The 25,544-nt window shown below is 51.0% G+C and overlaps 1 protein-coding gene across 1 annotated transcript in view; it reads left to right on the top strand.

The window, feature by feature from the left end:
* Positions 1 to 25,544, top strand: part of LOC134349967 (dynein heavy chain domain-containing protein 1) — a 221,153-nt gene that overhangs the window by 145,103 nt on the left and 50,506 nt on the right. The window contains exons 22-27 of the mRNA XM_063054919.1: positions 4,102 to 4,294; positions 6,571 to 6,856; positions 8,120 to 9,827; positions 14,782 to 15,005; positions 18,268 to 18,469; positions 24,379 to 24,481. Coding sequence (XP_062910989.1) covers positions 4,102 to 4,294; positions 6,571 to 6,856; positions 8,120 to 9,827; positions 14,782 to 15,005; positions 18,268 to 18,469; positions 24,379 to 24,481 — 2,716 coding nt within the window. The remainder of the gene's footprint in view (positions 1 to 4,101; positions 4,295 to 6,570; positions 6,857 to 8,119; positions 9,828 to 14,781; positions 15,006 to 18,267; positions 18,470 to 24,378; positions 24,482 to 25,544) is intronic.

The raw sequence follows: 25,544 nt of genomic DNA, 5'->3' as shown, positions 1-25,544 counted from the left end.
ACCGCACCACCCCTCCACACACCGCACCACCCCTCCACACACCACACCACCCCTCAGCACACCGCACCACCCCTCCACACACCACACCACCCCTCCACACACCACACCACCCCTCCACACACCACACCACCCCTCAACACACCACACCACCCCTCCACACACCGCACCACCCCTCCACACACCACACCACCCCTCAACACACCACACCACCCCTCCACACACCACACCACCCCTCCACACACCACACCACCCCTCAACACACCACACCACCCCTCAGCACACCACACCACCCCTCAACACACCACACCACCCCTCCACACACCACACCACCCCTCAACACACCACACCACCCCTCCCCACACCACACCACCCCTCAACACACCACACCACCCCTCCGCACACCACACCACCCCTCCACACACCACACCACCCCTCAACACACCACACCACCCCTCAGCACACCACACCACCCCTCAACACACCACACCACCCCTCCACACACCACACCACCCCTCAACACACCACACCACCCCTCCACACACCACACCACCCCTCAACACACCACACCACCCCTCAACACACCGCACCACCCCTCAACACACCACACCACCCCTCACCACACCACACCACCCCTCCACACACCGCACCACCCCTCAGCACACCGCACCACCCCTCAGCACACCACACCACCCCTCCACACACCACACCACCCCTCCACACACCGCACCACCCCTCAACACACCACACCACCCCTCCACACACCGCACCACCCCTCAACACACCACACCACCCCTCAACACACCGCACCACCCCTCAGCACACCACACCACCCCTCCACACACCGCACCACCCCTCAACACACCACACCACCCCTCAACACACCGCACCACCCCTCAACACACCACACCACCCCTCAGCACACCGCACCACCCCTCAACACACCACACCACCCCTCAACACACCGCATCACCCCTCACACCACCCCTCCACACACCGCACCACCCCTCCACACACCACACCACCCCTCCACACACCGCACCACCCCTCAACACACCACACCACCCCTCAGCACACCGCACCACCCCTCAACACACCACACCACCCCTCAACACACCGCATCACCCCTCACACCACCCCTCCACACACCGCACCACCCCTCAACACACCACACCACCCCTCAACACACCGCACACCCCTCACACCACCCCTCAGCACCCACACCACCCCTCACACACCGCACCACCCCTCAACACACCACACCACCCCTCAACACACCACACCACCCCTCCACACACCGCACCACCCCTCACACCACACCACCCCTCAGCACACCACACCACCCCTCAGCACACCGCACCACCCCTCAACACACCACACCACCCCTCCACACACCGCACCACCCCTCAACACACCACACCACCCCTCAACACACCACACCACCCCTCCACACACCGCACCACCCCTCAACACACCGCACCACCCCTCAACACACCACACCACCCCTCCACACACCGCACCACCCCTCCACACACCGCACCACCCCTCAACACACCGCACCACCCCTCAGCACACCACACCACCCCTCCACACACCGCACCACCCCTCAACACACCACACCACCCCTCAGCACACCGCACCACCCCTCAACACACCACACCAACCCTCCACACACCGCACCACCCCTCCACACACCACACCACCCCTCCACACACCGCACCACCCCTCCACACACCGCACCACCCCTCCACACACCACACCACCCCTCCACACACCGCACCACCCCTCCACACACCACACCACCCCTCCACACACCGCACCACCCCTCAGCACACCGCACCACCCCTCCACACACCGCACCACCCCTCCACACACCGCACCACCCCTCAACAAACCACACCACCCCTGCACACACCGCACCACCCCTCCACACACCACACCACCCCTCCACACACCACACCACCCCTCAGCACACCACACCACCCCTCAGCACACCGCACCACCCCTCAACACACCGCACCACCCCTCCACACACGGCACCACCCCTCCACACACGGCACCACCCCTCAGCACACCGCACCACCCAACACACCACACCACCCCTCAACACACCACACCACCCCTCAACACACTGCACCACCCCTCACACCACCCCTCCACACACCGCACCACCCCTCCACACACCGCACCACCCCTCAGCACACCGCACCACCCCTCAACACACCACACCACCCCTCAACACACCGCACCACCCCTCACACCACCCCTCCACACACCGCACCACCCCTCCACACACCGCACCACCCCTCAGCACACCGCACCACCCCTCCACACACCACACCACCCCTCAACACACCGCACCACCCCTCAACACACCGCACCACCCCTCAACACACCGCACCACCCCTCCACACACCACACCACCCCTCCACACACCGCACCACCCCTCAACACACCACACCACCCCTCCACACACCACACCACCCCTCAACACACCGCACCACCCCTCAGCACACCGCACCACCCCTCAGCACACCACACCACCCCTCCACACACCACACCACCCCTCAGCACACCGCACCACCCCTCCACACACCGCACCACCCCTCAACACACCACACCACCCCTCCACACACCGCACCACCCCTCAGCACACCGCACCACCCCTCAACACACCGCACCACCCCTCCACACACCACACCACCCCTCAACACACCACACCACCCCTCCACACACCACACCACCCCTCAACACACCGCACCACCCCTCAACACACCGCACCACCCCTCAACACACCGCACCACCCCTCCACACACCACACCACCCCTCCACACACCGCACCACCCCTCAACACACCACACCACCCCTCCACACACCACACCACCCCTCAACACACCGCACCACCCCTCAACACACCGCACCACCCCTCAACACACCACACCACCCCTCCACACACCGCACCACCCCTCAGCACACCGCACCACCCCTCAACACACCACACCACCCCTCCACAAACCACACCACCCCTCCACACACCACACCACCCCTCAGCACACCACACCACCCCTCCACACACCGCACCACCCCTCCACACACCGCACCACCCCTCAGCACACCACACCACCCCTCAACACACCGCACCACCCCTCAACACACCACACCACCCCTCCACACACCGCACCACCCCTCCACACACCGCACCACCCCTCCACACACCGCACCACCCCTCAGCACACCGCACCACCCCTCAGCACACCGCACCACCCCTCAACACACCGCACCACCCCTCCACACACCGCACCACCCCTCAGCACACCGCACCACCCCTCCACACACCGCACCACCCCTCCACACACCACACCACCCCTCCACACACCGCACCACCCCTCCACACACCGCACCACCCCTCAACACACCGTACCACCCCTCCACACACCGCACCACCCCTCCACACACCGCATCACCCCTCACACCACCCCTCAACACACCACACCACCCCTCCACACACCGCACCACCCCTCAGCACACCGCACCACCCCTCAACACACCACACCACCCCTCCACACACCACACCACCCCTCACACCACCCCTCCACACACCACACCACCCCATCATGTTGCACTAAACACTCTGCCTCTGTTCTGAGTGGTGGGGAGGCTAATGAGTTTACTACATTCTCCATCGCCCTGTGACTGACTTCCCCAGTGGTCATCACCTCCTGTCACTCTGACACACAGTGACACACACACCACACACTCTCTCTCACTCACACACACAAACACACACACACATACACACACAAACACCCACACAGAGACGCGTGCACGCACTCACACTCAGACACATTGACACACAGACACGTACTCCCATAGACACAGACACACTCTCACAGACACAGACAGACACTCTCACACACACGCACTCTCACAGACACTCACACAAAGACACACAGACATTGAAGGGTCACTGTGCCAATGTTTCCATTGTTTTGCTTTGGTGTTTACTAACCCTGTGCTGATTCGAAACGAACCCTGTGCTGTAAAGAAACCCAATTTCCCTCGGGATTAATAAAGTATATCTATCTATCTATCTATTCGCTCCAGTCACCGACTTCAGTTTGACACATTTGCTCGACAAGCCTTGGAGAGCAGTCTCTACCCCGTCAGTATCCCAAAACCCGGCCTGGTCTTTGATTACTACATCAACTCCATCAGTGGATGCCTGGAGACACTTTACAGAGACCCTGAGGAAGTGACATGGAGAACAAAAATACCCTATTACATCCTTGTCCCCGAGGTAGGTCAGACAGATCCTGGATTAACTGCACGAGTAATCCAGGAAACTGGGCTAGTAGTCCTGGACCACAAACAAAAACAGGAGGTTCTGCAGATTTTGGACATGTCAGTCCATGGCCTCCTCGTCTGCCATGATGAGGCCACTCTCAGGCGGAGGAGCAACACCTCGTATTCCACCTGGGTAGCCTCAACCCGATGGCATGAACATCGCTTTCTCCAGCTTCCAGGAACTTTCCCCTCCCCTTCTCTTCTCTTCAATTCCCCACCCTGGCCCCCTTCTTACCTCTTCTCAATTGCCTATCACCTTCCCCTAGTGCCCCTCCATCTTTGTCTCTCCCTGGCCCTCTCTCCTGTCCTTTCAGATTCCTCCTTCTCCATCGATCACCTCCCAGCTTCTCCCCTACACACCTGGCTTGTTCTGTCACCTTCTCGCCTGTCCTCCTTCACCTCTCCCCACCTCTTCATTCTGGCATATCGCCCCTTCCTTTCCCGTCCTGAAGAAGGGTCTCACCCAGAATGTTAACTGTTTGGTCATTTCCATTGATGCTCCCTGTCCTGCTGAATTCCTCCGGCATTTTGTGTACTGTTTCACTAAAACAAAACAGCCTGCACACGCTGGAAATTTGAAATAAAATCAGAGAATGCTGGGATACTCGGCAAGCCCAGGTGTGTGTGTGCAGAGAAGAAGAGCCAATGGTCCAGGTTTCATCGGAACCCTCGCACTCCGGACCTCCCCATTTCCCGCTCTGGCCCTTCCACCGCAAAGTCTGCCTGCACTACACATTCTCTGTGACTTCATTCATCATTCAGTTATATCTACGCCAGTATGAATACCACATCCTCTTCCCCTTATGTTGACATTGAGAGAAATATGGTCATGACAACATTATGTCATTAAGTTCTCTACCTCTTTCCTGTACTCCGACTCATCGGCCCACAGGTGCAAGGAAAAACTTGCTTAAATGTTCTGCTTAGTCCCATCTACCTGATCCAGACCATATCCGTCTCATCCACGTACTTACCCAAGCTTCTCTTAAATGTTACAATTAATCCTACATCCACCATTTCTGCTGGGCAAGTAATCCACGAACTCAGTAATCCACATTTATGAACTAATGGCTCATCAACAAGGGGCTGGGGAATGGTGGGACTGGAGGAATGGTGGGACTGGGGAATGGTCAGACTGGGGGGAATGGTGAGACTGGGGGGGAATGGTGAGACTGGGGAATGGTGGGACTGGGGAGAATGGTGGGACCAGGGGAAATGGTGGGACTGTGGGGGGGGGGAATGGTGGGACCGGGGGGATGGTAGGATTGGGTGGGGAATGGTGAGACTGGGGAATGGTGGGACTGGGGGGAATGGTGGGACTGGGGAGAATGGTGAGACTGGGGGAATGGTGGGACTGGGGGGAATGGTGGGACTGGGGAATGGTGGGACTGGGGGGGAATGGTCAGACTGGGGGGAATGGTGGGACTGGGGAATGGTGAGTCTGGGGGAATGGTGGGACTGGGGGGAATGGTGGGACTGGGGAATGGTGGGACTGGGGGGGAATGGTCAGACTGGGGGGAATGGTGGGACAGGGGAATGGGACTGGGGGAATGGTCAGACTGGGGAGAATGGTGGGACTGGGGAATGGTGAGACTGGGGGGAATGGTGAGACTGGGGGGAATGGTGGGACTGGGGGGAATGGTGAGACTGGGGGTCTGGTGGGGCCAGGGGTGGGCCAGGGAATGGTGGGACTGGGGGGAGGGGAATGGTGGGATATAATCCAGGATTGGGACAGGAGGGACCTGGATCTCTTGGTGGGACCTTGGACCTCTTGTTTGACCCTGGAATTGGAAGGATGATTCCTGAATCACTCAGTAGGGATCTGGGTGGAGTCTCAGGATCTCTCACTCGGACCAGTGGTTTAGTCAAATAGCATCCAGGGACTGGGGATGGTGGGGGGAAACACCTGGATCCCTCGGTAGGGACCCAGACGGACGAAGACTCAAGATCTCTCGGTGGGATCAGATCTCTTAGTGGGACGCCAGGACTCGATTGGCCATGAGATTGGGCAGATGGCCTTGGATTGCTGATTGCCCTCTCAGTGGGCACTGCACCATGAAGGGTGGGTTGTCTCCGTGAGCTGGGCCAGGAGGGCTGGATCCTGGATCCTGGGGTCCCTGCATAGGTTCTCTCAGTGGGCTGTAGACCAGGAAGGGTGTCTGAATGGATTCTGGACCAGAAGGGGTGGGTTGCTGCAACCCCGGGAGGATGTCACTGTCTGTGTTACAGCTGGAGACCTACCTGAAGTTACTGGAGCTGCTGACTTCGCTGGGACATTCCATCTTCCTGGTCGGGGAGCCACTCTCTGGGAAGACCAGCTTCGTGCAGGCATTGAACGGGTTGGGTTCCTTACCTCAGGTGTACAGGATGCCAATCCGCACCAGCACCCAGCCCAGGGACGTCTGGCAATACGTGGCAGATCGAGTCTTTCTCCGCAACGGGCAGTCCTCATCACTGCCTCTCAACGCCAAAGGTTTCCTCTTCTTCCTGGATGATGTTCACCTGGCACCCCAGAGTGAGTCACACAGAGACATGTTCAAAGTTCAGGACTGTCTCCCACCCTCCCTTCCACATACCCCTCACCCCTACGATTCACCACCCCACCTAACCCACACACATGCTCCCCACCCTGATATCCACATGATGTCCCAGAGTGAGTCACACGTGAATCTGTTCAAAGTTCAGGGGTGTTCTCCTCCATTTCCAACCCAATCTTACTCCCACCCCGTATACCCACCCACACTGTTCCCCACCACCCCCACCGTACCCACAGACTCAACCCACCTAGCCCACTCCCCTACCGCCTCTATCCCACCACCACCCCCATCTACCCACTCCCACCGTACCCACAGACCCACAGTCCCACAGTCCCAACCCCACCTACCCCACTCCGCTACTATTGCCCCCTGTCCCCACTGGCATCTGCAGTCCCTCATGGCTTTACCAGGGTAATTCCTGGGATGAGAGGGATGTACCATCAGGAGAGGCTGGGCAGCTTGGGTCAGTAATGGCTTGGAGTTTGGGAAGAATGAGGAGTGGCCCTTTTCATGACTTTGGCAGGGTGGAGACAAGATGTTTTCACTAGTGGGAAATTAACGACCGGGATTTCAAACTCAGAGCTGAAACTCTGGAATTCTCTTCCCCAAATGCTGGTGGAGGATGGATCACTAGAGTTTAGGAGGATGAGAGGAGATTTCTAGCATACTGAATATTGAGAAGCCTGAATAGAATGGATGTGGAGAGGAGTGGGGGAGTCTAGGACCAGAGGCACAGCCTCTGATTAGATGGGGTTCCCTTTACTACAGAGATGAAGAGGAATTTCTTTAGCCAGAGGATGGTGAATCTATAGAATTCATTGCCACGGGCAGGCAGGGAGGGGTAATCTTGGGTATATTTAAAGCAGAAGAATGATAGGTTCTTATTAATCAGGGCTTCAAAGGTTACGAGGAGCAGGCAGGAGAATAGAGTTGGGAGGGATAATAAATCAGCCATCAATGAATGGCAGGACAGGCTTGATGGGCTGAATGGCCTAATTCTGTTCCTGTGTCCCTCGATTGGAGTTAGGCACCCCAGGGATTAAACCCTTTCCGCACCAGTCTAGCCCTCCACATTCACCACTGGAATTCCCTTGGGGTCCATGGCCCAAGACCTCTACAAACCCCACAACCTTGGCTCCCTCCTACTGCCCCCACCATATCCATTCCTGTCCACTTTGTCCAGTTGTTAGCCAGGGTTGGTGCCCACACAGACCCAATCCTTCTCGTTGTTTTTTGTCCAGAGCAGGGATCCAGATGCCAACCGGTGTCTGAGGCTCTTCGCCATTCTCTGACCTGTCATGGCACCTACTGTGGAGACTGGCTCCGGTTCCGGTCCCTCCACTCTACACGGGTCAGCTACATTGCAACGTGCTCTCCGCGCCACGGGCCATGGGGCTCCGTCTGGGCTCGCCTCACCCGCCTGATGGTCGTGTTGGCCCTCCCTGCACCCACCTGGGGAATGCTGAGTACCATCTACAGGCCTGGTGTGCTGTCCTGGTTGAAGAGCTTCCCCACCAGCACCATCTCCGGGCATGACCTCTTCGCCAAACGTCTCCTTTATGCCACAATTGACCTGTATCAGAAAGTGAGGAGAACGTTCCTACCATCTCCCAGCCACCCGCACTACCTGTTCTCCTTGGCCGACATCAGCAAGGTTCTCCAGGGTCTCTGGTTGATGGACCCGTCGAGCATCAGCCCCCGGACAGAGGGTAAGCTGAGCAATTCTGAGTCCGAGGCATCGCACGCCCCACTAGCTGTCACCAAAACCGTGGTCAGCCTGTGGCTGCACGAGTCGATGAGGACCTTCTCGGACTGCCTTGTGAGCGAGGAGGACAGAGATGCTCTGTCCATTGCCCTGCACAGAGTGGCTCACACCCACTTCTTCACCCACAGCATCGAGTTCCTCTTCGACCAGTCACTACTGCGAATGGCGGTGGAACCCCAGACTTGGGCCAACCCACCAGATCCACTGGATCAACACCAGGCCAACTGTCCAGCCGCCCTGCAGATACAGGATGCAGCTGAAGAGGGAGAGACGTCCCCAGGGGAACACATCAACCGTCAAGAGCCCAACAGCCACTTGATGGATAGTCAACACAGAATGGGTCTGAATTTGGCAGCCTTAAGCACAGAAACGGTGTTAACCCATGAAGTGCCCGTGAATGAGACCTTCTCGTCATTGGGTTTCGGTGATCAGACACCCTGCAGCAAGTCAAGTGTTCCACAAGTCATCTCAGCGACCCAAAGCACAAATCTCAGCCCGTCACCCAGCCACAGTGAGGCCAGGGCTCAGCGCGGAAACCACAGGCAGTCCACGTCCATAAAACCCCTGCTGCCTCTTCACCTGCTCCACACCAGAGAATCTCTGAGAGACCTGATCTTCAGCAAGGCAGCAATTCGACCAGAAAACCGACAGCAAATGAACTCCCCGCAGTGGAACCCTTACCGGGAGGTGACCCACGAGCATTTGGCCCAACAGCTGCGACAGATGGTTCAGAGGCAGAACCAGAAGTTCAGAGCCAACCAGCAGATCATCTTCTACAAGGAGGCGGTATGCCACTTGGCCCACATCTCCAGGGCCCTGAGCTTGCCCGGATCACACTGTGCCCTGATGGCCCCCACTCACTGCACTGGTCGGAAAACTTTGCTCAGGCTGGCTGCGTACCTCCACATGGCCACGGTCTTTGAGCTGGATGGTCAGATGTCCAGTTCGGAAGTGGCTGGCGTGTGCCAGCGAGCGAGCAGGCACGCTGGGCTCCAGGGGAGATGTACGGTCATCGTAGTTCATGACTCTGTGGGGCAAGACACCCTGCAGAACGTGCTGGACGTGGCAGCAGAGGGCTGGTTCCCTGGACTGTACTCCCCCTCTGAGCTCACCCGAGTGGCTGAGCAGTTCACCAGCAGCAGGAAGCTACCATGGAGCAAAAAGCAAGAGCAGGTGCTGGAGAAGTGAGTGTCTGAGCAAATCTCTACCCTCTCCTGTCCCTCATCACCACTCCCCATTTGCACCCCTTCCCTCTTCAATTCCCCACTCTAGCCTCTCGCCTCTTCTCCTCACCTACACTGGAGACCCCCTCCTTCCCTTTCTCCAGGATCCACTCTCCTCCCCTATCACATTCCACCTTCCCCAGCCCTTTGCCTTTTCCACATCACTACCCAGCTCCTCAGTTCACCTCCTCTCCCCCACCCACCTGACTTCACCTATCACCTTCTAACTTCCTCTCCTTCCTGTACCCCACCTTCTCATCCTGGCCTCTACCTCCTTCTGGTGGGGCTGAGGAGGGGAGAGAAGGATCAACCATGATTGAATGGCGAAGCAGACTCGATGGGCCGAATGGCCTGATTCTGCTGCTATGTCTTATGATCTTATGGGCTGAATGTCTCCGCCTGAAACACAATTGATTATACCCTTCCACGGACACTGCCTGACCTGCAGAGTTCATTTTCCCTGAGAACATTCCCAACCATGCCTGGCTGGGACAGATCATTCCAGCATCCGCTAATGGTGTCAGGCAGTCTGACCTGCTCCCTCGCAATCCTGTCCTGTCATTGCACAGGAATCCCCTCCCCACCCTCTCACCCCTTCCTTCCAACCCCGTCACTGCAGTTAATTTATTCATTATTCATTTAGCAATACAGCACAGAGCTTCTATTTGGACCATAAGACATGGGAGCAGAATTAGGCCATTCAGCCCATCAAGTCTGCACATGGCTGATCCCAGATCCCACTCAACCCCAGACACCTGCCTTCTCGCTACATCCTTTGATGCCGTGACCGATCAGGAAACTATCAAATTCCGCCTTAAGTATATGCATGGACTTGGCCTCCACCGCAGTCTGTGGCAGAGCATTCCACAGATTCACTACTCTGGCTAAAAAAATTCCTCCTTAATCGTTTTTAAAAGTTTGCCCCTCAATTTTGAAGCTGTGCCCTCTAGTTCCGGATACCCCCACAATAGGAAACATCCTCTCCACATCCACCTTATCTATTCCTTTCAACATTCAGTAGTTTTCAATGAGATCCCCCTCATATTCTTCTAAATTCCAGTGAGTACAGGCCCAAACCTGCCAAATGTTCCTCATATGTTAACCCCTTCATCCCAGAATCATCCTTCTGAACCTCCTCTGGACTCTCTCCAATGACAGCACATCCTTTTTGAGATAAGGGGCTCAAAACTGTTGACAATACTCCAAGTGTGGCCTGACCACTGTCTTATAAAGCCTCAGCGTTATCTCCTTGCTTTTATATTCTCTTCCCCTTGAAATAAATGCCAACATTCCATTTGCCTTCTTTACCACAGACTCAACCTGTAAATTAACCTTCTGGGAGTCTTGCACAAGGACTCCCAAGTCCCTCTGCACCTCTGATGTTTAAACCTTCTCCCCATTTAGATAATAGTCCACAATATAGTTCATTTTACCAAAATGCATTATCATACATTTACCAACACTGTATTCCATCTGCCACTTTTTTGCCCATTCTCCCAATTTGTCCAAGTCTGCTGCAGTCACATTGCTTCCTCAGCACTACCTACCCCACCACCTATCTTTGTATCATCCGCAAACTTTGCCTCAAAGCCATCAATTCCATTATCTAAATCACTGACAAACAATGTGAAAAGTAGCGGTCCCAATACTGACCCCTGAGGAACACCACTAGTCACTGGCAGCCAACCAGAAAAGGCCCCTTTTATTCCCACTCACTGCCTCCTGCCTGTCAGCCATTCCTCTATCCATGACAATATCTTTCCTGAACACCACAGGATTTTATCTTGCTAAGCAGCCTCGTGTGGCACCTTATCAAATGCCTTCTGAAAATCTAAGTAAGCCACATCCACTGCCTCTCCTTTGTCCACCCTGCTGGTTACTTCCTCGAAGAATTCTAACAGATTTGTCAGGCAAGATTTCCCTTAGCAGAAACCATGCTGACTTTGACTTATTTTATCATTAGTCTCCAAGTACCTCGAAACTTCAACTTAATAGCAGAGTCCAACACTTTTCCAACCACAGACAAGAGAAAATCTGCAGATTAGATTGGATTAAGTTAGATTATGAGGACACTCAGTCCTTGTTTATTGTCATTTAGAAATGCATGCATTAAAAAATGATACAATGTTCCTCCAGAATGATATCACAGAAACACAGGACAAACCAAGACTAAAACTGACAAAACCACATAATTATAACATATAGTTACAACAGTGCAAAACAATACCATAATTTGATTAAGAGCAGACCATGGGCACGGTAAAAAAAAAGTCTCAAGTCCCGATAGACTCATCGTCCCATGCAGGTGGCAAAAGGGAGAAACTCTCCCTGCCATGAACCTCCAAGTGCCGCCAACTTGCTGATGCAGCATCATTGGAAGCACCTGACCGCAGCGGACTCTGAGTCCGTCCGAAAACCTCGAGCCTCCGACCAGCCCTCTGACGCAGCCTCTCTGAGCACCATCCTCTGCCGAGCGCTTCAACCCGCCCTGGCCACAGAGCAACAAGCAAAGCCGAGGACTCGGGGCCTTCCCCTCCGGAGGTTCTGGACCACACAGTAGCAGCAGCAGCGAAGCAGGCATTTCAGAAGTTTCACCAGATGTTCCTCTGTGCTCTCACGTCTGTCTCCATCAAATCAGGGTTGTGCACGACACCCTACTTGACAGATAACAGACACCACCACCGGAGTAGCTGCTGCGAGCTGCATCACGCTGCCATCTTCTCCTCTTCCCAACCACTGAGGTTAGGCTAACTGTCCAATAATTATTTTTTCCTTCCTCCCTTTTTAAAGAATGGAGTGACATTTGCATTCTTCCAGTCCTCTAGGACTGTGCCAGAATCAAGTGATTTCTGAAAGATCACGACCAATGCCTTCAGCAACCATTCTCAGGACTCTGGGATGTAGTCCATCTGGTTTAGGTGATTTATCCACCTTAAGACCTTTGAATTTCCCTGTCACTTTCTCCTTTGTAATAACAATGGCACTCACTCCTGCTCCCTGACACTCACGGACCTCTGGCACACTGCTAGTGTCTTCCACAGTGAATACAGATACAAACTACGCATTAAACTCATCTGCCATTTCTTTGTCCCCCATCACTACCTCACCAGCATCATTTTCTAGTGGTCCAATATCAACTCTCACCTCCCTTTTACTTTATATATAACTGAAAAAACTTTTAGTATCCTGCTCTATATTATTGACTAGCTTGCCCTCATATTTCATCTTTTCCCTTCTTATAGCTTTTTAGTTGCTTTTTGTTGGATTTTAAAAATTCCCAATCATCCAACTTCCCACTCACTTTTGTTCCCCTATGTGCTCTTTCCTTGGCTTTTATGCAGTCCTTAACTTCCCTTGTCAGCACTGTTACCTATCCCTGCCATTTGAGAACAACTTCTTCTGTGGGACTTATCTATCCTGCGCCTTGTGAACCATCCCAAGAAACTTCAGCCATCTCTGCTCTGCCATCATCCCTGCCAGTATCCTCCTCCAATCCACCTGGGCAAGCTCCTCTCTCATGCCTCTGTAATTCCCTTTATTCCATTGCAATGCTGATATTGTGAGTTATGCTTCTCCCTCTCAAATTGCAGTATGATTCCAATCATATTATGATCACAGTCTCCTAAGGGTTCCTTTACATTAAGCTCCCTAATAAAATCGGGGTTATTACACAACACCCAATCTAAAACGGCCTTTCCCTGAGTCGGCTCAAACACAAGCTGCTATGAAAAGCCATCTCGTAGGCATTCAACAAATTCCCTCCCTTGAGTTCTGACACCAACCTGCATATTGAGCCCCCCATCACAATTGTGTCATTATTAGATGTGAAGCAGCCTGGTTCTGCCAGCTGCGTTAGTCTAGGGCAGACAATCTCCGGCCCTGCCAAACGTGAGACCCGAAACCTCTGCGTGATGTGTTACCCTGTTACAAATCAGTACCACAAAGTCACAGACAGGCACTGCATACAATTAAACAATTTAGCTCTATAATTCATAATTTTACGAAAGGGTTAGTAAAGAAAAAAGCAAAAAAAAACAAAAGGGCCCATTTTAATGAAACAGTCTAAGGTGCACGAGTTGGAGCTCACGGTTTCCCGTCTCCAATCCTCCTTCGATCTCCCCGGGCTTCATCGAATCCCTGCTCCAGGTCAAGTCCTACAATCTCTTCTCTCCAGCATCTTCTCCCTTTATCTCCCACCAAACGAAAGACCCAGCTCACCCCGGTGTCAGGCACGCAACACGAAAACACATCCTGTCATTGGACGGCTCACATTCCAAAACACCCGTTATCTCAAACCACCACCCAAACACTGCTTGAACAGAAAGACCATTACGGTACCAGTGAAACCTTTCCCAGGGTGTTACACAAGCCTTTTCCAGCTCCCTTTACAATCTCAACCCCACACCCTGGCTACTATTTGGAGGTCTATATATGATTCCCATAATGTTTTTTTCACCCTTGCAGTTTCTAAAGTCACCCACACGATTCAACATTGTCTGCCCCTATGTCATCTCTTTCTAAAGATGTAATTCCATCTCTTACCAACAGAGCCATACCACCACTTATGTCTTTCTGCCTGTCCTTTCAATTTAAAGGATATCCTTTGATGTTAAGCTCCCAATTGTGACCTTCTTTCAGCCCCGACTCAGTGATGACCTACTGTACCCTCCCCTTCCACTGCCCCTCCTCACTCCCTCCTGTCTCCCCTCACCACCTTACACCACGTTCTCCTGTGACCATGCGGGTTTCCTCCTGGTGCTCTGGTTTCCCCCTACAGTCCAAAGATGTACTGGTTGGTAGGACATTATAAGTTGTCCCAAGGAGTATGGGGTGGAGTGGCTCAAAAGGCCGGAAGGTCCTATTCCCCACTGTATTTCAATAAAAATATTAAATATTAACACTCTGTGTTCTCCAGGTACTTCCAAGCCGTACGCCAGTGCCTACACATCGTGCTGTTACAGCCAGTTGGTGCTCACAGACTGGCGTCAAGGGCGGGGAGGGGTCCGGTCCGCCTGTCCCACCTCCTGGGATCCTGCGGCTACATCGACGTGTGGCAGCCGTGGAGCGAGCAGGCACTGACCGACATCGCCACCTCCCACATGGGGTTTGGAAACCTCTCAACGTTGACCAGGAGCATCGGTCAGTCCCACATTCAGGGTGGCTGGGTGGCCAGGCCGAGGAGATGGCTGGGTGGGTCCTGATGTATCGGGCACCAGAACAGAATGATCTCCCTTCAGTGGGCAACAGCAGGAGGGCAAGGTACCTCACACACGGAGTCAGGCCATTTTGGAAAGATTTTCTCAGGCCACGGGATGGCTTGATGATACCTTGAAACACCAAGCAACACACACAAAATGCCAGAGGAACTCAGCTCCTCAGTGGAGGGGAATAAACAGTCGATGTTTTGGCACGTGATCCTTCATCAGGATTGCAAAGGAAGGGGGTAGAAGCCAGAATAAGAATACTGGCTGGGGGGAAGGGGACAAGCGAGAGGGTGATGGGTGAAGCCAGATTGGTGGGGGGCGGGGAGACATTTAGTAAGATGTTCGGATGTGGTTGGTGGTAAAGGTAAAGGGCTGGAGAAGAAGGAATCTGAGAGGAGAGGAGAGTGGACCATGGCAGAAAGGGAAGAAGGAGGGGAACCAGAGAGAGGTGAGGAGAAGAGATAAGAGGCCAGAGTAGGAAAATGAAGAAGAGGGGTGGAGAGGATTACTGTAAGTTGGAGAAATTGATATCTATAAATCAGGTTGGAGGCTCCCTAAATGGAATATGAAGTGTTGTCTTCCAACCTAAGAGTGGCCTCATCATGGCACACAGTTTGTTTCTCTTCAACTTCTCCCACTGTGCTTGGTGGCATTAGGAGTGGACAGAACTTTCCAAACCCCCTCTGTAGCAAGGGCAGGAGGGGCACCACCCCCTTGAGGTTGTCCTCCAGCCACCACATTGACCGAACATGAAACCAACACTGTTTCTTCTCCATCACTGAGTTGAAGACTCGAGTTATACAGCACAGAAAGATACACTTCAGCCCATTAGCACAACCCACGTTCTAAAGGGCCAGGGGGAGCAGCCAGAAGTCTTGGTACATATTGGCACCAATGACATAGGTAGGAAAGGTGAGGAGGTCCTGAAGAGAGATTTTAAGGACTGAGGTAGAAAGCTGAAAAGCAGGACCTCCAGAGTAGTAATCTCTGGATTGCTGCTCATGCCATGTACCAGTGAGGGCAAGGATACAAAGATTTGGCAGATGAATGTGTGGCTGACAAACTGGTGCAGGGGGTAGGGGTTCAGATTTTTGGATCATTGGGATCTCTTCTGGGAAAAGTACATCTGAACCCAAGGGAAACCAATATCCTTGTGGGAAGGTTTGCTAGAGCTGTCCAGGAGGGTTTAAACTGATTTGGCAGGGGATAGGAACTGGAATGATAGAGTTGAGGATAGGGCAGTTGGTTTACAGAGGCAGTGTGTATTGAGATTGCTAGCAAGGACAGGCTGATGATAGGACAAACGCAGTCAACAGGATGAGATGCAATGTGAAAGGGGACAAAGTCAAAAAGCATGATGAGTGCAGGACTGAAGGTGTTATATGTGAATGCACGCTGTATACAGAACAAGGTAGATGAACTTGTAGCAACACACATCAAAGTTGCTGGTGAACGCAGCAGGCCAGGCAGCATCTGTAGGAAGAGGTGCAGTCGACGTTTCAGGCCGAGACCCTTCGTCAGGACCCTCTGAAGAAGTTTAGATTGCACACCTTCCTAGAGATGCTGCCTGGCCTGCTGCGTTCACCAGCAACTTTGATGTGTGTTGCTTGAATTTCCAGCATCTGCAGAATTCCTGTTGTTAGATGAACTTGTAGCACAGTTACAGATTGGAATGTATGACATTGTGGGCATCACTGAATCATGGCTGAAAGAAGTTAATAGCTGGGAGCTCAATGTCCAGGGAAACACATTGAATCAGAAGGACAGACAGTAGGCAGAGCATGGCACCATTGGCAAAAAATGAAATCAAATCATTAGAAAGAGATGACATAGATAGGAAGGTGTAGAATCACTGTGGGTCGAGCTAAGAAACTGCAAAGGTAAAAAGTATCCTGATGGGAGTTATACAGTATACAGATCTCCAAACAGCAGCAAAGATGTGGTTTACAAACGACAACTAGAGAGAGAAAATGCATGCCAAAAGGGCAATGTTACAATGGTCATAGGGAATTTCAACATGCAGATAGATTAGGAAAATCAGGTTGCTGCTGGATTCCAAGAGCAGAATTTCTAGAATGCCTACGAGATGGCTTTTAGATCAGCTTGTGGTTGAGCCCACAATTCTGGATCAGCTATTCCGGATTGGGTGTTGTGTAATGAACCAGAATTGACTAGAGAGCTTAAGGTAAAGTAACCCCTTGGAGACGGTGATCATAATATCAAATACACACTGCAATTTGAGAAGGAAAAACTAAAGTCAGAAGTTTCAGTATTATAGTAGAGTAAAGGGAATTAGAGGTATGAGAGAAGACCTGGCCAAAAATGATTGGAAGGGAACATTAGCAGGGATTACAGCAGAGCACCCATGGCTGGAGTTTCTGGGAGCAGTTTGAAATGTATAGGATAGATGCATCCTAAAATAGAAGTATTCTAAAGGCAGAATGGCCCAACCATGGCTGACGAGATGTCAAAGCCAACATAAAAACTAAAGAGAGGGCATATTATAGAGCAAATATTAGTGGGAAGTTAGAAGTTTGGGAAGCGTTTAAAAACCAAAAGAAGGCAACTAAAAAAGCCATAAAGAAGGTAAAGATGGAATATAAAGGTAAGCTAGTCAATAATATTAAAGAGGATACCAAAAGTTCTGAGTTGTGAGTTATGTTGTGAAGCATATGTCATGATGAATATTGTGAAATGTGTCGTTTTGTGGCAGCAGTATGATATAGTACATGAAATATACCGTGAATTCCAATAAGAATAAAGACACAAATAAATAGTGCTGAACAAGAAGGGAAAATAGTGAGGTAGTGTTCGTTCAGAAATCTGATGGGAGAGGGGAAATGCTATTCCTGAAACATTGAGGGTGTGTCTTCAGGCTCCTGTACCTCCACCTTGACGGTAGCAATGAGAAGAGGGCATGTCCTGGGTGGTGGGGGGTCCTGAATGAGGGATGCTGCCTTTTTGAGGCACCACCTTTTGAAGGTGCCCTCGATGCTGAGGAGGCTGGTGCCCATGCTGGAGCTGGCTGTTTGTGTCACTTTCTGCAGCGTTTTCCGATCCTGTCCAGTCACCCCTCCATTCCAGATGCTGACGCAACCAGTCAGAAATTACCCTTCATAATTCTGTATACCTCTGTCAAAACCTTCCCCTCATTCTTAATTTATATTCTAAAACAGTGGCACGTCTTCTCTCACCAGGACCTCTGTTGGTTCAGATAGGGACGCTGCTCCCAATCATCACCAAGATCATGGCACTAATTCACCAGTTGGCACTGAGCTACGCCAATCATTTGGCTCCCTCGCTGCCACTCATTACACCACGACATTATCTAGACTTCATCAACCTGTTCTTGATGATATTCCACCACCTGGAACAATCAGAGGGCTCACAGATCGAGAGGTGAGTTACCATAGAAACCATAGAAACTACAGCACAGAAACAGGCCTTTTGGCCCTTCTTGACTGTGCCGAACCATTTTCTGCCTAGTCCCACTGACCTGCACACGGACCATATCCCTCCATACACCTCCCATCCATGTATCTGTCCAATTTATTCTTAAATGTTAAAAAAGAACCCGCATTTACCACCTCGTCTGGCAGCTCATTCCATACTCCCACCACTCTCTGTGTGAAGAAGCCCCCCCTAATGTTCCCTTTAAACTTTTCCCCCCTCACCCTAAACCCATGTCCTCTGGTTTTTTTCTCCCCTTGCCTCAGTGGAAAAAGCCTGCTTGCATCCACTCTATCTATACCCATCATAATTTTATATACCTCTATCAAATCTCCCCTCATTCTTCTACGCTCCAGGGAATAAAGTCCCAACCTATTCAACCTTTCTCTGTGACTGAGTTTCTCAAGTCCCGGCAACATCCTTGTAAACCTTCTCTGCACTCTTTCAACCTTATTTATATCCTTCCTGTAATTTGGTGACCAAAACTGAACACAATACTCCAGATTCGGCCTCACCAATGCCTTATACAACCTCATCATAACATTCCAGCTCTTATACTCAATACTTTGATTAATAAAGGCCAATGTACCAAAAGCTCTATTTACGACCTTATCTACTTGTGTCGCCACTTTTAGGGAATTTTGTATCTGTATTCCCAGATCCCTCTGTTCCACTGCACTCCTCAGTGCCTTACCATTAACCCTGTATGTTCTACGTTGGTTTGTCCTTCCAACGTGCAATACCTCACACTTGTCAGTATTAAACTCCATCTGCCATTTTTTAGCCCATTTTTCCAGCTGGTCCAAGTCCCTCTGCAGGCTCTGAAAACCTTCCTCACTGTCTACTACACCTCCAATCCTTGTATCATCAGCAAACTTGCTGATCCAATTTACCATATTATCATCCAGATCATTGATATAGATGACAAATTACAATGGACCCAGCACTGATCCCTGTGGCATACCACTAGTCAGAGGCCTCCACTCAGAGAAGCAATTCTCTACCACCACTCTCTGGCTTCTTCCATCGAGCCAATGTCCAATCCAATTTACCACCTCTCCATGTATACCTAGCGACTGAATTTTCCTAACTAACCTCCCATGCAGGACCTTGTCAAAGGCTTTACTGAAGTCCATGTAGACAATATCCACTGCCTTCCCTTCATCCACTTTCCTGGTAACCTCCTCGAAAAACTCCAATAGATTGGTCAAACATGACCTACCACGCACAAAGCCATGTTGACTCTCCCTAATAAGCCCCTGTCTATCCAAATGCTTGTAGATTCTGTCTCTTAGTACTCCCTCCAATAACTTACCTACTACCGACGTTAAACTTACTGGCCTATAATTTCCCGGATTACTTTTCGATCCTTTTTTAAACAACAGAACAACATGAGCCACTCTCCAATCCTCCGGCACCTCACCTGTAGACAGCAACATTTTAAATATTTCAGCCAGGGCCCCTGCAATTTCAACACTAGTCTCCTTCAAGGTCAGAGGGAACACCCTGTCAGGTCCCGGGGATTTATCCACTTTAATTTTCCTCAACACAGCAAGGACCTCCTCCTTTTCGATCTGTACAGTTTCCATGATCTCACTACTTGTTTCCCTTAATTCCATAGACTTCATGCCAGTTTCCTTAGTAAACACAGACGCAAAAAACCTATTTAAGATCTCCCCCATTTTCTTTGGTTCCGCACATAGCCGACCACTCTGATGTTCAAGAGGACCAATTTTATCCCTTACAATCCTTTTGCTCTTAATATACCTGTAAAAGCTCTTTGGATTATCCTTCACTTTGACTGCCAAGGCAACCTCATGTCTTCTTTTAGCCCTCCTGATTTCTTTCTTAAGTATTTTCTTGCACTTCTTATACTCCTCAAGCACCTTATTTACTCCCTGCTTCCTATACACGTCATACAACTCCCTCTTCTTCTTTATCAGAGTTGCAATATCCCTTGAGAACCAAGGTTCCTTATTCCTATTCACTTTGCCTTTAATCCTGACAGGAACATACAAATTCTGCACTCTCAAAATTTCTGCTTTGAAGGCTTCCCACCTACCGATCACATCCATGCCAGAGAACAACCTGTCCCAATCCACGCTTTTTAGATCCTTTCTCATTTCTTCAAATTTGGCCTTCTTCCAGTTAAGAACCTCAACCCTAGGACCAGATCTATCCTTGTCCATGATCAAGTTGAAACTAATGGTGTTATGATCACTGGGACCAAAGTGCTCCCCTACACAGACTTCTGTCACTTGTCCTAACTCGTTTCCTAACAGGAGATCCAATATTGCATCCCCTCTTGTTGGTCCCTCTATATATTGATTTAGAAAACTTTCCTGAACACATTTTACAAACTCTAAACCATCTAGACCCCTAACAGTATGGGAGACCCAATCAATATATGGAAAATTAAAATCCCCTACCACCACAACTTTATGTTTCCTGCAGTTGCCTGCTATCTCTCTGCAGATTTGCACTTCCAATTCTCTTTGACTATTGGGTGGTCTGTAATACAATCCCACTAATGTGGCCATACCTTTCCTGTTTCTCGGCTCTACCCACAAGGACTCAGTAGACAAGCCCTCTAATCTGTCCTGCCTGAGCACTGCTGTAATATTTTCCCTAACAAGCAATGCCACTCCCCCACCTTTCATTCCTCTGCCTCGATCACATCTGAAACATTGGAACCCTGGAATATTAAGCTGCCAGTCCTGCCCCTCCTGTAGCCAAGTTTCACTAATTGCTACAATGTCATTATAGAAACATAGAAACATAGAAAATAGGTGCAGGAGTAGGCCATTCGGCCCTTCGAGCCTGCACCGCCATTTATTATGATCATGGCTGATCATCCAACTCAGAACCCAGCCTTCCCTCCATACCCCCTGACCCCTGTAGCCACAAGGGCCATATCTAACTTCCTTTTAAACATAGCTAATGAACTGGCCTCAACAGTTTGCTGTGGCAGAGAATTCCACAGATTCACCACTCTCTGTGTGAAGAAGTTTTTCCTAACCTCGGTCCTAAAAGGCTTCCCCTCTATCCTCAAACTGTGACCCCTCGTTCTAGACCTCCCCAACATCGGGAACAATCTTCCTGCATCTAGCCTGTCCAATCCCTTTAGGATCTTATACGTTTCAATCAGATCCCCCCTCAATCTTCTAAATTCCAACGAGTACAAGCCCAGTTCATCCAGTCTTTCTTCATATGAAAGACCTGCCATCCCAGGAATCAATCTGGTGAACCTTCTTTGTACTCCCTCTATGGCAAAGATGTCTTTCCTCAGATTAGGGGACCAAAACTGCACACAATACTCCAGGTGTGGTCTCACCAAGGCCTTGTACAACTGCAGTAGTACCTCCCTGCTCCTGTACTCGAATCCTCTCGCTATAAATGCCAGCATACCGTTCGCCTTTTTCACCGCCTGCTGTACCTGCATGCCCACTTTCAATGACTGGTGTATAATGACACCCAGGTCTCGTTGCACCTCCCCTTTTCCTAATCGGCCACCATTCAGATAATAATCTGTTTTCCTATTTTTGCCACCAAAGTGGATAACTTCACATTTATCCACATTAAATTGCATCTGCCATGAGTTTGCCCACTCACCCAACCTATCCAAGTCACCCTGCATCCTCTTAGCATCCTCCTCACTGCTAACACTGCCACCCAGCTTCGTGTCATCCGCAAACTTGGAGATGCTGCATTTAATTCCCTCATCCAAGTCATTAATATATATTGTAAACAACTGGGGTCCCAGCACTGAGCCTTGCGGTACCCCACTAGTCACCGCCTGCCATTCTGAAAAGGTCCCGTTTATTCCCACTCTTTGCTTCCTGTCTGCTAACCAATTCTCCACCCACACCAATACCTTACCCCCAATACCGTGTGCTTTAAGTTTGCACACTAATCTCCTATGTGGGACCTTGTCAAAAGCCTTTTGAAAATCCAAATATACCACATCCACTGGTTCTCCCCTATCCACTCTACTAGTTACATCCTCAAAAAATTCTATGAGATTCGTCAGACATGATTTTCCTTTCACAAATCCATGCTGACTTTGTCCGATCATTTCACCGCTTTCCAAATGTGCTGTTATCACATCCTTGATAACTGACTCCAGCAGTTTCCCCACCACCGACGTTAGGCTAACCGGCCTATAATTCCCCGGTTTCTCTCTCCCTCCTTTTTTAAAAAGTGGGGTTACATTAGCCACCCTCCAATCCTCAGGAACTAGTCCAGAATCTAACGAGTTTTGAAAAATTATCACTAATGCATCCACTATTTCTTGGGCCACTTCCTTAAGCACTCTGGGATGCAGACCATCTGGCCCTGGGGATTTATCTGCCTTCAATCCCTTCAATTTACCTAACACCACTTCCCTACTAACATGTATTTCGCTCAGTTCCTCCATCTCACTGGACCCTCTGTCCCTTACTATTTCTGGAAGATTATTTATGTCCTCCTTAGTGAAGACAGAACCAAAGTAATTATTCAATTGGTCTGCCATGTCCTTGCTCCCCATAATCAATTCACCTGTTTCTGTTTGCAGGGGACCTACATTTGTCTTTATCAGTCTTTTCCTTTTTACATATCTATAAAAGCTTTTACAGTCCGTTTTTATGTTCTCTGCCAGTTTTCTCTCATAATCTTTTTTCCCCTTCCTAATTAAGCCCTTTGTCCTCCTCTGCTGAACTCTGAATTTCTCCCAGTCCTCAGGTGAGCCACTTTCTCTGGCTAATTTGTATGCTACTTCTTTGGAATTGATACTATCCCTAATTTCTCTTGTCAGCCACGGGTGCACTACCTTCCTTGATTTATTCTTTTGCCAAACTGGGATGAACAATTGTTGTAGTTCATCCATGCAACCTTTAAATGCCTGCCATTGCATATCCACCGTCAATCCTTGAAGTGTCATTTGCCAGTCATAATCCCCAGGGCCAGATGGTCTGCATCCCAGAGTGTCATAATTCCATGTGTCAATCCACGCCCTCAACTCATCCGCCTTCCCCGCAATACTCCTAGCATTGAAATATATACACCTCAGAAGATTTTTACCACCACTCACAACCTTTCTATTAGTGGATTTGCTTAAACTTTCAACATCATTTATTTTCACCCCAGCCACACTGTCAGCTCTGGCACTTTGGTTCCCATCCCCCTGCAAATCTAGTTTAAAGCCCCCCCAATAGCACTAACAAACCTCCCTGAAAGGATATTGGTCCCCTGTAGTTCAAGTGTAACCCGTCTCTCTTGTACAGGTCCCACCTGCCCCAGAAGAGGTCCCAATGATCCTGAAATCTGAAACCCTGCCCCCTACACCAGTTCCTCAGCCACTTGTTCATCCTCCAGAGCATCCTATTCCTACCCTCACTGGCACCTAGCACAGGTAGCAATCCTGAGATTACCACCCTCGAGGTCCTGCTTTTCAACTTCCTACCAAGCTCTCTATACTCACTGTTCAGGACCTCTTCACTCTTCCTTGCTATGTCATTAGTACCGATGTGCACCATGACATCTGGCTGATCACCCTCGCACTTCAGAATGTCATGCAATCGATCAGAGACATCCTTGACCCTGGCACCCGGGAGGCAACAAACCATCCTGGATTCTCTGTCACGACCACAGAACCTCCTATCTGCACCTCTAACGATCGAATCCCCTATCACTACCGCTCTCCTCTTCCCCCCCCCTTCTGTGAAATCCTGGGCTGGGAGGGGCCGGGGTCTGGGTGGGGTGGGGGGGGTCTCAGTGCATTATGGAGCAGGTGTCTCCAGCTTTTGGGGTCACTCAGCAGATTAGATAGGCCAAAGAACCAGTTGCTTTTTTAACACTGGATGTGGTTCTGTCCTCAGGATGGAGCTGGGCCTGGACAAGATAGAGGAAGTGTATAACATGGCTGAGGAGCACCGGAAGCAAATAGAACACTTCAAACAGCAACTCCAGCTTACGGCACAGGTGAGACGGTCACCTCCCAGACACCTGTCCAGACACCGCCACCCCGACTACACCCAGACGGTCACCACCCAGACATCTGTATGTACATCGACACCTCGACCAGATCCAGACAGTCACCTCCCAGACGTCTGTCCATACACCACCACCCCGACTACACCCAGACGGTCACCTCCCAGACGTCTGTCCGTACACCGACATCCCAACCACACCCAGACATCTGTCCGTACACCGACACCCCGACTACACCCAGATATCTGTCTGTACACCGACACCCCGACTACACCCAGACGGTCACCTCCCAGACATCTGTCCGTACACCGACATCTCAGCCACACCCAGATATCTGTCTGTACACCGACACCCCGACTACACCTAGACAGTCACCACCCAGACATCTGTCTGTACATCGACACCCCAACCAGATCCAGACAGTCACCTCCCAGACATCTGTCCATACACCGACATCCCAACCACACCCAGACGGTCACCACCCAGACGTCTGTCTGTACGCTGCCACCCTGACCACACCCAGACAGTCACCTCCCAGACATCTGTCTGTACACTGCCACACGAGGGGGCATAGTTTTAAGGTGCTTGGAAGTAGGTACAAGGGGGATGATGTCAGGGGTAAGTTTTTCACTCAGGGAGTGGTGGGTGTGTGGAATGGGCTGCTACTGAAGGTGGTAGGGGAGGATACAATAGGGTATTTTAAGAGACTCTTAGATAGGTACATGGAGCTTAGGAACATAGAGGGCTATGCAGTAGGGAAATTCTAGGCAGTTTCTAGAGTAGGTTACATGTTCAGCACAACATTGTGGGCCAAGAGGCCTGTAATGTCTGTAGGTGTCTATGTTCTATGATATGAAGTTAGGTGGACGGGCAGGTAGTTTTGAGGAAGTTGAGAGGCCACAGAAGGACTTGGATTAGGAGAACAGGCAAAGAAGTGGCAGATGGAATACAGTAAACACGAGGAATTCTGCAGATGCTGGAAATTCAAGCAACACACATTAAAGTTGCTGGCCAATGCAGCAGGTCAGGCAGCATCTCTAGGAAGAGGTACAGT

The sequence above is a fragment of the Mobula hypostoma genome, chromosome 7 (genome assembly GCF_963921235.1).
Source record: "Mobula hypostoma chromosome 7, sMobHyp1.1, whole genome shotgun sequence".
Taxonomy (NCBI): Eukaryota; Metazoa; Chordata; class Chondrichthyes; order Myliobatiformes; family Myliobatidae; genus Mobula; species Mobula hypostoma.
This window is presented reverse-complemented; position numbering and strand designations above follow the sequence as displayed.